This window comes from Panthera tigris, chromosome B3 (genome assembly GCF_018350195.1).
Source record: "Panthera tigris isolate Pti1 chromosome B3, P.tigris_Pti1_mat1.1, whole genome shotgun sequence".
In the NCBI taxonomy this organism is placed as follows: domain Eukaryota; kingdom Metazoa; phylum Chordata; class Mammalia; order Carnivora; family Felidae; genus Panthera; species Panthera tigris.
In genome coordinates, this window is record NC_056665.1 from 105042751 (window position 1) to 105056851 (window position 14101).

The 14101-nt window shown below is 47.2% G+C and overlaps 1 protein-coding gene across 2 annotated transcripts; it reads left to right on the plus strand.

Moving 5' to 3' along the window:
* The first annotated feature begins 1608 nt into the window (after nucleotides 1–1608).
* Nucleotides 1609–10421, plus strand: DACT1 (dishevelled binding antagonist of beta catenin 1). Of its 2 annotated transcripts, none has more exons than XM_042989807.1 (4): nucleotides 1609–2066; nucleotides 4288–4420; nucleotides 5152–5307; nucleotides 8525–10421. In XM_042989807.1, exons 1-4 carry the CDS (start codon nucleotides 1722–1724, stop codon nucleotides 10411–10413), a joined length of 2523 nt encoding a protein of 840 aa, XP_042845741.1. In that variant the 5' UTR covers nucleotides 1609–1721; the 3' UTR covers nucleotides 10414–10421. The 2 variants fall into 2 exon arrangements, with proteins under 2 accessions (XP_042845741.1, XP_042845742.1); XM_042989808.1 differs by having other exon boundaries at nucleotides 8636–10421.
* The last annotated feature ends 3680 nt before the right edge of the window (nucleotides 10422–14101 follow it).

Here is a 14101-nt window from a genome sequence, read left to right on the forward strand (position 1 = left end):
AGAATCAGATATTCATGCAATTAACCAGAGTGCAGAAGAGGGAAGTGAACTGATCTTGGAGGGAGGGTTAGACCACACAGGGTAGAAGGGGCAGCTGGGCAGCGGTGGTCAAGTCTGACATAATGATATAGGATGCATTCCTTCACACAGCACTTTGCCTGAACTTCAGCAGATTGTAACTTGTTGGATTTAATTTATGAGGCTTTTTGATGTATTGCTTTTTAAAACAGATACGTTGCTTTTCCATAGACAAGCCAGCTAGTGGCATTTCCAGACCTCTCTATCCCACTGAAATTCCCTGTGTCTAAGAGGGACAGAGGTGACCATACCACAAATGCTACTTCAGGGGGAAAGTTTATAGGTCTCTCTGGAGTGGGGGGGGGGAGGGGGGGGAGAGAAGCCACAACTCATATAATCCTTACTATCTACGAGCTTGCCACGTTGTAAACGCACACGCTCACCCCGCCCCACAAATACATATTATATAATGTATATTACTTATAACAGTAATGTACATTACTTATACTTATAACAGTATATTGCTTATACTTATATAATGTAATTCTTAGAACAGGCAGGTTCTGTTAGTAGCTCCATTTTACGGTTGGGGAAAGAGAGGCATAGAGAGGCGAAGTAACTTGTTTGCACAGCTAGTCAAGGCTGGAACAGGATTCACATTCAGACAGCCTGATTTCGGAGTCTGAGCTCTTGTGTTTGCCCAAGATAGCAAATAACAACAATAAAAAGCCCAAACAAAAACCAAAGCGCGCAGGCGCGCGCGCGCACACACATGAAACCCCAGGCTTGTGAAAGAATGGATGCAACCCCTGGCTTTACAGCGACATCCTCCTGCCTAATTTTATATGCCTTTCGTGAAAAGATAAAACAGCAACAAAACTAAGACTGAGACAGTTTTAGAACGACATCGCACTGTGCTTTGGGTATTGCCTGTCTTTACAGAGCGGAGCCAAAGAAATGGTCTTTGAATGCACTCTCAGTACCTTGCTCGGCAAGGTGAAAGAAAGCGAAATCGGTGTGAGTGGATGTGAACAGTGGACGTGGGGGGAAAGGGTTAAGATTGTGTGCTGCAACTCGGTCGAGTTTCAGAAAGTTCTCTGGGGAGCCCAACTGCCGCGTCCCTTCGCGACCCTGCCTGCGAGGCCGACTGTAACAGGATGCTGGGGCTCGAGGCGCTCGCCCCTTGCTTTGTGCGAGGGGAAAAGAACCAATAAGGAGCGAGGCAAAAAATTGGGTGCAGTAAACCCGAAAAGGGGGCGAGGAGGCCCGCGGGAAGAGCGGGGGAGGAGAGAGGGAGGAGCGGGGAGGGCCCAGCGAGGAGGAGGCCGGCGCTGAGCGCCAGCGGCGCCCCTGACAGGAGAGGGGGAAGCCTGGGGGAGCGGGCCTCGGAGCGGAGGGGCCGGCGCGGGGAGGCGGGCGCCAGGCGGGGGTTTGCCGGGCCGCCGCGCGTGACGTAGCGCCGAGCAGGGCGTTATCAGCTGCGGGGCCGCGGCGAGGGACGCGCGGCGACAGCGGACGGCGCCGCCCGGGCCCGGACGGCTGCAGCCCGCGGCCGCGAGCGGGTCCCGGGCGCTTCTGGCTGTCGCCCCGTCGCTGCGCCCCGACTCGGGGGCGGCATGAGCCCCCGGCCGCAGCCCTAGCGCCCGCTCCTCCGCCCGGGCGGCCCGGCTGCGGTGACGGGCGCTCCTGCAGGGGTGGGGGCCATGAAGCCGAGTGCGGCCGGGACGGCGAGGGAGCTGGAGCCGCAGGCGCCGGCCCGGGGCGAGCCGCGCGCGGCGGAGCCCGAGGGGCGCTGGCGGGAGAAGGGCGAGGCGGACACGGAGCGGCAGCGCACCCGGGAGCGGCAGGAGGCCACGCTGGCCGGGCTGGCGGAGCTGGAGTACCTGCGCCAGCGCCAGGAGCTGCTGGTCCGGGGTGCCCTGCGTGGCGCCGGGGGCGCGGGGAGCGCTGCGCCCCGCGCTGGGGAGCTGCCGGGGGAGGCGGCGCAGCGCAGCCGCCTGGAGGAGAAGTTCTTGGAAGAGAATATCTTGCTGCTGCGGAAGCAGTTGGTAAGCGGTGCCTGGAGGAAGGGGCACGGCTGTCCCTGCACGGGGACTGGGGTTCGGGCAGGTGGCCTGGGGGTGGGCGCGAGGGCGCCTCTGGCCGGGGAGACGCTCCACGTTCCGGGACCCCCATTCCTGCGTGGGCGCGCGCGGCGCGTGGGCCGCCGTCGCCCACGCGTTCCTGGCGTGTCCCCGCTTTGTGTCAGGTGAGGGGCTGGCGACCCCGCGCGGATTGCCGGGAGGGGTGGCAGCCCTCCCCTCCCGCTCTGCCTTCGGGATTCTTGGAGTCGCCTGGTTGTAACCTTCAAATCTCTCCACTTCGACGAATGCAACGCCCCTCTCCCCGAATGTTTGCAAACCCTCCTTTAAAATACCCTATCTTTTGGAGGTCTTAGCTTCGTGTCCTCCCGCCGAGAAGGGACAAAAGCCGAGGAGGGGGCTTGTGGCGAGGTTAACTGTCCAATGCAGAATTTTACGATTACGCGGAAGCTCACGTAGGGCGCCCTGCCACTCCCAGGGCTCTCCCCCGCATGCCAGCTTTTGCCCGGGCTGCTGCTTAATTTCATATAGAAGCCCTTTGTATGAAGCAGCTAACACAGATGCAAATGATAGAAATTTGGCTGGGGAAAGTGCCCCGTCCCCTCATATTTTATGTGACTGGTGGTGGAGGGGGAAGAAGAGAGATCCTGCTCTTAAGACAGCGTTTATCTTACTGGATTTCCGTCAGCGTCTCAGCCAGCCATCCTGTGCCATCTTCGTTAATGGGGAAGGAAAAGAACTTTGGCGCTTAATGTATTGATGAACAGCTTTTGACCCCGCCTCAGAATAATGGCGGCAGCTTTGTTACGGTGACCTCAAAAATGTAGTTTTGAAAAGAGAGAAAAAAAATCTTTTTTTGGCCATGTGATACTGTCTGAAACTAGACGCATGCTAGATAACGTCCCTCCTCCTACAACAGCGAACATAGTGATGCCGTGTGGTTGTCAAAGGGTTTCTTGTATTATCTCTTTTCAGATAATTTCTCTCTCCAGTCTCTCCCTCTCTGTCTCTCAGCATCACAGTACTTTTACTGTGGTTCATTTCTCCTGAAGAAACTCATTGTAGTCAAAAGGCATATAAGGTTTTTGTCTACAAGCTTTTTAAATCAAAGGACAGACAGGAGGAATAGATACTCCTGTTACATCTGTTTTTCAAGGATGTATCCTGCTTTGTACAATACCTATTTGGCATTTTACCTTTTCTTTGGTCGCCGACCAGATGTGCATGTAACATTGGTTTGACTCCATTCTTGCTGGTGATGCCTTGTCATTGACATTTTTGTGCATTGTCTTTTACAATAGCGCCTTTTTGTCTTCACGAATCTCAAGATTGTGAGTGGCACATTCCTGTTGTCCCCTGGAGGGGAGCAAGGCAGCATGTCAGGAGAATTTCAGTCCAGTCAGTGTTTGTGGTACTATTTTCATTTGTAGACTTGGCATTCGCGATTTGAACCAGATGCCTTTTTAGTCCTTTTGCTTTTCCAGCAATAGGAAGCACTAGGTGGCAGTGTGAGTTAGCACTACAGATCTGTCATCTTTGGAAACCTGAGTTGAGTTCAAATCTTGATGGACCTTCCCTTGAGGGTTTTGGATTTTGCTAGCTCACATTATACTTGGCACTGGCTATTAGTATTCGTTTCTCGCTTTCAAAGGCCCTAAGACTGATTAAACCCCACAAAGCAACTAAGAGAAGACAAAACTCTGCAGGACATTTGGCCAGAAAATCTCACCTAAGTAAGGGTATAGTGTATTGTAGGGAATCTGTTACACTCTGACTTCAAATTAAAGGGTCTGCTGTGAAGCACTGTTTTGCAAGAAATTGGGTGTACATAGAGGATTTAAAAGAACCTCGTTGTGTTTTCTTATCCTTAACCTATACAAAGTGAGTTTGTATAAGTTGAAACAAAAAGCAAGTCCTGTTTTTATGAAGAAATTTTATAGCACCGCAAAATGTGAGAAAGTGAAATGAAACATAGGACATATTCTTGAAGGTTTTTTTGTTTTGTTTTGTTTTTTGTGTGTTTTTGTTTGTTTGTTTGTTTGTTTTTTTAATTTCAGGTCATCCAGTAAAAGTTTTGGTTTTGGAAGATTTAGTGAACTTTCCAAATGGCAATTTGAGTACTTAGAGCAGACTTTCTGATTCTTTGTCACCAAAATGTGTTCATTTCTGCCCCCCCCCCCCCAATCAGAATTGTTTGAGGAGAAGAGATGCTGGTTTGTTGAATCAGTTGCAAGAACTTGACAAGCAGATAAGTGACCTGAGACTGGATGTAGAAAAGACATCTGAAGAGCACCTGGAGACAGACAGTCGGCCCAGCTCAGGTGAGTGTGTGACACTAGGACAGAATTCTGCACTTGAGTTCTACTTCATTCCACTGTTTAACTTTCCCACACCTGCAAAAGGCAATGGAGTTTGTTTCTAGTGCAGAGAGAATAAAAAAAAGCAGTCTGCCATTCAGTTGTATGAGAGGGAAATAAAACCAGATGACCAAATTTCTAATAATGAGATTGATCTGACTGGAGTCTCCTGAGTTTAAAAATAAAAGCTTCTATTCAAATTTCTGGAAGAGCAGTCCTCCTTTGAAACTTGAGAAAGTCAGAACTGGGCTAGAAAATTAGTCACACTTCAACTTCCTGAGACCACTTCAAAAGTTTTTTTTTTCTTCTTCTTCTTCTTTTAAGCCATTTGGCTCCTTAAATAGATTTTTTTCTTCAAATTATTCTTTCTGAAACGGTCATGATAAAGTTGGGGCTTTGACAGATCTAAGTCTCTTTCCTTGCACATCTTTAAAGGTGGGGTCAAAAAGGCAGGTCAGTTTGAGGGTGAGAGTAGCTTTGAAATGTATCCATAGATATGGGCTCTTTGCCTTTTCCTAAGGATTACTTGAAATAAAACTTGAAATTCACACTAAATCCAGTGAACCAGAATCGCTCCCCACCCCACCAGTGTCCCCTTCCTACCTTTTCTAGATGATTAACCCTTTTCCTTTTAAACACAAATGTATGCTATTGCTTGACATGATCTTAATTCCAAATGGTGTTTTTATTTGTAGGGTTTTATGAGCTGAGTGATGGGGCTTCAGGATCCCTTTCCAATTCCTCTAACTCGGTCTTCAGTGAGTGTTTATCCAGTTGTCATTCCAGCACCTGCTTTTGCAGCCCCTTGGAGGCAACCTTGACTATCTCAGATGGTTGCCCCAAATCTGCAGGTAAGACTTTTTAGAATTGATAGACATTTTTAGCTGGAAAAGGTGAAAGGCCCTTAACGGTTATCTAGCTTTAACCCCTTCTACTGACAGAAAAACAAAAGGTCAGAGAAGTTCATCAACTTGCTACGTTTCATGACATAGCTTTATATTGTGATGGTAGCAAGACAGCTTCTCTTTAGAAATCCTGTCCCAATATTATAGGTCTTGAGCTCTGTTTGTGAGCCTTTGCTGTGAGTTTGACTTGTTTGTATTTCTTTGGAAAGCCACTTTGGATCTCTTTTTTTATAATCATTTAAAGCTAAAGCTTACAGTAAGTTAAATATGTCTGTCAGGCTGCTTGGCACTTCAGGGAGCAGTGGTCCCTCCACATTCTCCAGAATGTCTTGCGTGATGGCAGCTTGTCTTTTCTTTTAGGAGGTGGGTGGGATGAGATTCCCGTAGGCCATGTGCTGTTGTTTCCACTTTGGGCTATCCTTGGAGTGACCTCAGGAGAGAGTCATGCTCTTGTCGGTATTGGAAGTTTCTGCATTTCCACTATGTGTCAAACACGTACTGGATGCTCTGCATATATTTATCTCCTTTGAATCCTCCCAGTAGTTCTGCAGGGTGTGCAAGTCTTGTTAGCTCCCGTTTGTATGTCAGAAAAATGAGGTCTAGTTAGGTTAATTAACAGGTTCATTGTTTAAGGTTAATATACTAGCGAGTGGCAGAGGCAGGATTCAAGCTCAGGACCAGTTGTCAGGTCCATGTTTTCCCACCACACTAGGAATTCAGAAATTTCTGTGTTCAACCTTCTCATTGAACAGAGGAGGAATTTGGTTTTATAAAACAGTTCTCCAGGGGCTCCTCATTTTCTGAATGGCAGAATTGTTGCTGAAACTTGGGACTCCTTTCTTAGTTTTGCTTTACTGTGATTCCTCAGAAGAGCAGAGAGGATATGGAGAGCTGTAGGTGCTATAGCGCAAGTCACCGCACCCTTGGTTTGTCTGTGTTCTCCACTTGGGCCTAAGGCTGAACTTTTGAGATCCAAGCAATGCAAACATAACGCCAAACAACTGAGGCTGCTAAGTGGCTGGTGTCTTTGAGTTTGTACACTGTGCTGTCAGCAGCAATCATTTGGGGAAGCACACATCTGTGTTATCTAGAGTGTCTAGGCCTCAAGTTCATTGGTAATTGCTCCCCTTCACTCTGCAGATCTGGTTTCAGAGGGAAACTTTAAAACCCATTAAAGGCGTTTGGTATAGGTTTTCTTTGAAGACAGACTCCTGATCTCCCAAATGCCACATCTTCACATAATTGAGACAGTTGTACTGGGCCTTGGAGACTGAGATGTCTGTCTTGTTCCTTAACTGTAAGTTGGGAAAAGGGACAGAATAGTAAAGTGTGGGTAAATGTAGGGCAATGCTTTAAGTAGGGCGAGTATATGGTAGTATAGGAGGAAAGATGAGCGACGATATTAGCTAGAAAGGTTTCTTCTCCTTGTTGCTGTAAGCTATTGGGAGTGGAGGTGGGGGGTAGGGACACAGCACATTTTATATTATAATAATCTTTGCTTTACAAATGAATCGTATCATTACTGGGTCCAGACTGTATTTTTCCCCAGGACTTCTAATTATCATTGAAGGTCATGGAGCTTTCCCTTAAATAATTTACATAGAATCCGGCACATAGTAAGTTTTCAATATTTGAGTGAATAAATATAATACAGGATATCTTAAGTAGTGATAAAAACTTTGATTTTCTCTAAGTTCATTAAAGGGATTTGATATTTACAACAGTCACCAAGGAAAGACATCAAAATCATTTAATTCAGCAAGAAAGCTTGATTTCATTGTATTTTGGCATTTACATTTTTGAGATGTGAAAATTTATTCATTAATACAACAGCTCAATCTCTTAAAACCGTATCAAGAATTCCTTCCCAGTTAAAAATATTGCCTTATTGGGGCGCCTGGATGGCTCGGTTGATTGAGCGTCCAACTTCGGCTCAGGTCATGATCTCATAGTTTGTGAGTTCGAGCCCCACGTCGGGCTCTGTTCTGACAGCTCAGAGCCTGGAGCCTGCTTCAGATTCTGTCTCCTTTTCTCTCTGCGCCTTCCCACTTGTGCTCTGTCTCTCTGTGTCTCAAAAATAAATAAATGTAAAAAAAAAATTAAAAAATATTGCCTTATTTTTTAGTGTCATTCTTAAAAATATAAAGTGATTATTATTTACGTTTGGTTACTCTCCAGTGAAATTTGATCAGTTTCTTTGACCTTTCAACTGACTGTTATACTCGAACATATGTCATTAAGAATTGAGCCTAAAAAAAAAAAAAAAAAAAAAGAATATGAGGAGAAAGCTCAGAGAAAGTACAGTTTATCTGCAGTATTTCAAAAGGAAACCAAGAATAGAACACAGAGGGCCCAGAGAAAGAATGACTCAAAAAATAAGGGTTTTTTTTCCTAGTTATAAATGCAGTGCATACTTACTGAAAATTTAGAAAATAGAAAACGAAGAAGAAAGTAAATCTCACTTGCTTTCTCACTACACTGCATTGGTACTGGCATCTTGGGGTGCTTCATCTCAGACTTTCTTTCTTCACATATATAGTCTGGCTAAAATTGTAATCATAGTCTGGTATTATATCATGCTTTTCACTAACCTTTAAAGCATATCCCCGTATTATTCAATAGTTTGAAAGGATTTTTAATGGCTGAATATTTTTCCCTCGGAGGATGGAGGATGTATCATATCTTGCTACAAATATCTTTGTTAAATATTTGTTTCCCTCATCCAATAGTATGGGCTGTAGAGCAGATTGCTCTCTCTCTCTCTGTCTCTCAAAAATAAATAAACATTAAAAAAATTCTTTTTAAAAAAGGGGCGCCTGGGTGGCTCAGTCAGTTAAGCCTCTGACTTTGGCTCAGGTCATGACGTCATGGTTCGTGACTTGGAACCCCGCGTTGGGCTCTGTGCTGACAGCCTGGAGCCTGGAACCGGTTTCGGATTCTGTCTCCCTTTCTCTTTGCCCCTCCCCCGCTCTCTCTCTCTCAAAAATAAACATTAAAAAACAAAACAAGACAAAAAAAACCTAGAACAGCTTGTAGGAATAGTTGTTGATTCTTTAGCATTCTGTCTCTCCCCCAGTGAGTGTGTTTTCATAGAAATTGGCCTGAGTCAAGCTGGTGCTGACCGATTCAGTTCTTCAGAGTGTATCCTTTAAATGTTTTTCAGATCTCATAGGACGGTTGGAATACAAAGAAGGCCGCTGCGAAGACCAGGCCTCAGGGGCGGTTTGCCGTTCCCCCTCTACATCACAATTTAATTCCCTTGGTGTCATTGCAGATGTGCATCCCAAGTACCAGTGTGATCTGGTGTCTAAAAACGGGAACGATGTGTATCGCTATCCCAGTCCGCTTCACGCCGTGGCCGTGCAGAGCCCCATGTTTCTCCTTTGCCTGACGGGCAACCCTCTGAGGGAAGAGGAGAGGCTTGGTAACCATGCCGGTGACATCTGTGATGGATCTGAGCCGGACGCCATCAAGACAGCCACTTCCTTACCATCTCCAAGCAGTTTGTGGTCTGCTCCCCATCCTTCGTCCAGTAAGAAAATGGACGGCTACATTCTGAGCCTGGTCCAGAAAAAAACACACCCCGTAAGGACCAACAAACCAAGAACCAGTGTGAACGCTGACCCCACGAAGGGGCTTCTGAGGAACGGGAGCGTTTGTGTCAGAGTGACCGGGGGCGTCTTACAGGGCAACAGCGGGAACCTTAAGAATCCCAAACAGGTGCTTTTGCCCCCTGGCGGAGGCCCTTCTTTGGACAGTGGGACGTTCTCCCCGCCGAAGCAGTGGTCCAAAGACTCAAAGGCAGAACCACTGGAAAGCAAGAGGTTGTCCCCGCCGGAGGGCGCTGCCACTGAACTTCCAAGTAAGCATCTGCCCAAGAATGCCAAGCCAGCTTCGCAGGAACACGCTCGGGGGCCCGCCGCTGTGACGGGGGACTCCCCCAGAGACAGCATTCAGGTCCTCTCTGCCTCTCCGAAGGAGAGCCCTGGGAGGGGCCCGGCCCCGCCGCAGGAGAACAAAGCTGGGCAGCCACTGAAAAAGGTGTCCCAGAAAGGCGGCCTGCCGCCCGCCCCTCCGGCAGCGCCCCCTGTCGCCCCCGCGGCGCTGCTGGCCGCGGCTTTCGCGGTGGAGGAGCGGCCCGCGCTGGATTTCAAGAGCGAGGGCTCCTCTTCGCAGAGCCTGGAGGAAGCGCCCCCCGTGAAGGCGCAGTCGGGCCCGGGCCCGCAGCCCGGCGGCCGGCCCCATCGCGGCGCCCGGACGGCGGCCGGGCCGCGGGGCTGCGGCCCGAAGCACCGGGCCCAGGCCCTCCACGGGCCGGACGGCGCGCTGCCCGCCGTGAGGGAGAAGAGCCGCGCGGCCGGCAAGAAGTGCCGGTTCCCCGACGACGTGGATACAAATAAGAAGCTCAGGAAGGCCTCGTCGCGGGGCAGGAAGGGCGGGGGCGGCCAGCCCGAGGCGGGCCTCCCCAGCCGGCCGCTGGCTGGGGGCCACAGGGCGGGGGCGGCCAGGGCGCACGGCCACGGCCGGGAGGCGCTGGTGGCCAAGCCCAAGCACAAGCGAACCGACTCGCGGCGCTGGCGCTCGGCCGCGGAGGTGTCCCTGGAAGAGGCCCTGCGGCGGTCGCGGCGCGGCCGGCGCGAGCACGTGGGGCTGTACCCCGCCGCCGTGCCGCTGCCCTACGCCAGCCCCTACGCTTACGTGGCCAGCGACTCGGAGTACTCGGCCGAGTGCGAGTCGCTCTTCCACTCCACCGTGCTGGACACCAGCGAGGACGAGCGCAGCAACTACACCACCAACTGCTTCGGGGACAGCGAGTCCAGCGTGAGCGAGGGGGAGTTCGCGGGCGACAGCACGAGCTCCAGTGACTCCGAGGAGAGCGGGGGCCTCATCTGGTCCCAGTTCGTGCAGACTCTCCCCATCCAGGCGGTCGCAGGCCCAGACCTCCACGGCAACCCCACGAAAACCTTTGTCAAAATCAAGGCTTCCCATAACCTCAAGAAGAAGATCCTCCGCTTTCGGTCCGGCTCCCTGAAACTGATGACGACCGTTTGAGGGACATCATTGTGGGGGTGGGGGGGGGCGGGGTGGGGGGAGGATGGGCTGTTGTCTAGTTACCCAGGAGCAAGGTGGCGGCTTCTTTTTCTGTGTGACAGTTCCCTGGAATGCTTTTCCTTTTGTTGAGGTAAATTATGTCTCGTCTTCATCATGTAGGGACACTAGTGCCTTTAATGGAAGGTAAAGAATGTTTTGCTGGTTAGGAGTAAATACTAAGTTTTGCTGGTGGTGGTAGTGAACGAGTTTTGTGGTAGCAGGTGATTTTTATTTGAAATACTCTGAGCATCGGTGAAGGCGCAGGTTTCGATGCTCAAGTCTTACTGGGATGAGATTCAGATTACTTTTGACCTGAAGGTCAGGTGGATGGAATTTAGGACATACATTTGCTTCTTGGGTCTTTAGGGCAGTGTCTCCACGAGAGTTTTCCGGTTGAGAGGCATCACATACAAGTGTGTGAAGTAGGTACGACGGACAGTCATTGTTTTCCGGAATTTTTTATATCGTCTCCCTTTCTTAGCTGTATCCCCATTCTGTTTTCTTCCCAGAACTGTTTGGTTAACTGGACTCAGAACTCGAAGACCAGACCCTAGATCCAGAGCTGGTGACCTGGATAAGGGAGGCTGGTAATAACCTTAAAAGGATTCACTAAAACTTTTGCCGCACTTGGTGCCTAGGCCCTGGTTACAGTTACCCTTTTAGGGCCGATTAGCCAACATTTTGATGCCTTTCTCCTCCTCTCTGAGTTGCAGCAGATCCAGCCATTTCTTGCTGGAAGGTCTTGCCTTTGGGATAACATTTTGGTCCTTGGGTACAGAAAAATTCACTTCTAATGACATAACCTTTGAGTGCGACTCCAAGCCCAGAATTGCTCACTGAACACTGTGCCACCTGAACATTGGCCCGAACATATTAGTGCAATCCAGTCCAGATTGGACCACTGACCCTGTCTGGAAGGGCTTTTTTTAAAAAAAATTTTTTTTTGGTAAACAGTATTGTGTAAAGCTGTTTTTTTAATACCAATATATGCATGTTTTGTGCATGAGTAGTGTTTTTTATATTTCTATTGATGTTAAATTACTGTTTGATATAAACAGTATGTGTTTTTATATATCATTGTGTAAATTTAATATAACGCATTTTATGCTGTAATAAACAATTTGTTTTACTGCTGTTAAGTTTGTTATTTGGGTATAAAACCAGTTACGCATCTAAATCTTGTGCTGATGATTTTGGTATTTCTGTTTCTATTCTAGCATTAGAATATTTGCAATAATTAAAGCAGGTTTTAGGTGTAGTCTTCGAATGAATGGTGAGTAAATAAATGAGGGAAAGCAAACCACTTCTTTAGAATAGTTAAGGTAGGGGCGCCAGGGTGGCTTAACTGACTGGCTCAGGTGGTTATTTCCTGGTCCCAAGATCAAGTGCATTGGGCTCTGAGCTGATTGTGGAGCGTGCTTGGGATTCATTCTCTCTCTCTCTCCCTCTCCCTCTCCCTCTCCCCCTCTCCCTCTCTCTCCCTCTCTCCCTCTCTCCCTCTCCCTCTCTCCCTCTCCCTCTCCCTCTCCCTCTCCCTCTCCCTCTCCCTCTCCCTCTCCCTCTCCCTCTCCCTCTCCCCCTCTCCCCCTCTCCCCCTCTCCCCCTCTCTCCCTCTCTCCCTCTCTCCCTCTCTCCCTCTCTCTCTCTTCTCTCCTCTCCCTCTTCTCTCCCTCCTCTCCCTCTGTCCCTTTCCCCTGTTCTCACTCTCTCCATAAAAATAAATACCCATTAAAAAAAAAACTAGTTAAGATACTTCTTCAAAATTTGAAGTAAATTTGGTAGATGTTTTCTTTTTTTTAAAAATTTTTTTTTTAACGTTTTTTATTTATTTTTGAGACAGAGAGAGACAGAGCATGAACAGGGGAGGGTCACAGAGAGAAGGAGACACAGAATCTGAAACAGGCTCCAGGCTCTGAGCTGTCAGCACAGAGCCCGACGCGGGGCTCAAACCCATGGACCGTGAGATCATGACCTGAGCCGAAGTCGGATGCTTAACCGACTGAGCCACCCAGGCGCCCCTTGGTAGATGTTTTCTAAGGAAGATAATTTTTGAGAATTCCACCCATCCCCCGACTTTTTAGTATAAAAAATTTTCCAACATGGAGAAGTGGAAATGATAGCACAGTGAACACCTGTGTAGCAATTCAGCAGTTGCTAACGTTTTGCTATACTGCTTTAACTCTGTATATATTAGGTTAAACCATATTGCTGATTTTAAAGATCAAAGAAAGATTTTGGCACTCCTCCTTCCACCATGCTACTGCATTATTTTAAAGTAAATTTCAGGCATTGTGATATTTCATCCAGAAACTTAAGCATGTATTTCCTAAGAATAAGGAGACTTTTTTGTATATAACTACAACATCATGATCACACAAGGAAAACTGATAATAATTCTTAATATCATCGAATATTTAATCTCTATTCAAATTTTCCAATTTGTTTCAGAATTTTTTAACAGCAGCTTCCTCCCTTTTGTCCCAGCCAGGATTCAGTCAGTATATTGCATTTGGTTTTAGATCTCTAGTCTTTTTAGCCTAGAATAGTCTCCCCTCCTTTCTTAAAAATGACATTGGGCTATTAAAGTCAGGACAGTTGTCTTGCAGAAGGGCCCACATTCTGGATTTGGGTGTTTCCTGATGCTGTCTTTTAACATCTAGTCCCTCTATTTCCCATGAACCCAGTAAGGCTTGATTGGATTCAGGTTAAACATTCTTGGCAAGAGGATCTCACTAGTAATCTTGTGTGTTTTCATTGCTTCATAGTGGGAAACAATATCAGGTTGCTGTACTATTACTGAATTTAAGAGTGATTCCCTTGATTAAGTTGGTGAGCAGAGATTTCTCCATTATAAAGGTGTTTTTCCTCTTTGCAAGTGGTTAGTATTTGTGGGTGATTCTTCCATATTATATGGATATTCTTCCCAACCTTCCACTTGATGGATTTAGCTGACACTGATGATCCTTGCCTGAACCAGTTGTAGACTTAGGGATTCCAAATGATGGTTTTCTAGAGAGCTTTCCCTCTAGCTTTATTAGCTAGCATGCTATAACATTCCCTTTTTCTTTTTTGAATATTACAATGGACTCCTAGATTTTTATTCACTTGGTATCTTACAATCATAGTTCCTGTTTATTTTTGATGCTCAACATGTCCCAAATTTGGCCAATCCGAGGATGATTTTGTGAACAGGAAACTAGAATCAGCTTGATCTCATAATTCTTATGTTTAGAATTATGTCAGATACTAAATTTCAATGTGACCAAAATTCCTTAACTATTCGATTTTTAAATTTTGCCTTGGAAATATTTTATATGCCTTTTATCTCTAAGAAGGTTTTTAACTTTGGAACATAGCAAGTGATTCTCCATGGCTTATAAAGGTAAGATATCTTCTTTTTAAACAAGACTTTTTTTTTTTTTTTTTTTTTAGCAAGACATCTCAGACAACTCAATTCTTCAAAATGTTGTTAGTCTTTTAGTATTCATATGTTTTTATATGCAGCCGATCATTCTGCTTAGACTAGAATTTCTTTGACTACCTGATTAAATTTAAGCCAAGCACAAGCAAGGAGATGATCTCACCATCTTTTCTAATGCTGTGATCCCATCTCTTTGGGGGGAGGCTATAAAGTTTATCGCGTAAGGCA

Excerpts from the sequence above, each read along its gene's own strand:
- DACT1 (XM_042989807.1), top strand. The coding sequence starts at position 1,722 with ATGAAGCCGAGTGCGGCCGGGACGGCGAGGGAGCTGGAGCCGCAGGCG. Across the intron at positions 4,421-5,151 it reads AGACAGTCGGCCCAGCTCAG|GGTTTTATGAGCTGAGTGAT; the intron begins GTGAGTGTGTGA and ends TTTTATTTGTAG. Across the intron at positions 5,308-8,524 it reads TGGTTGCCCCAAATCTGCAG|ATCTCATAGGACGGTTGGAA; the intron begins GTAAGACTTTTT and ends AATGTTTTTCAG.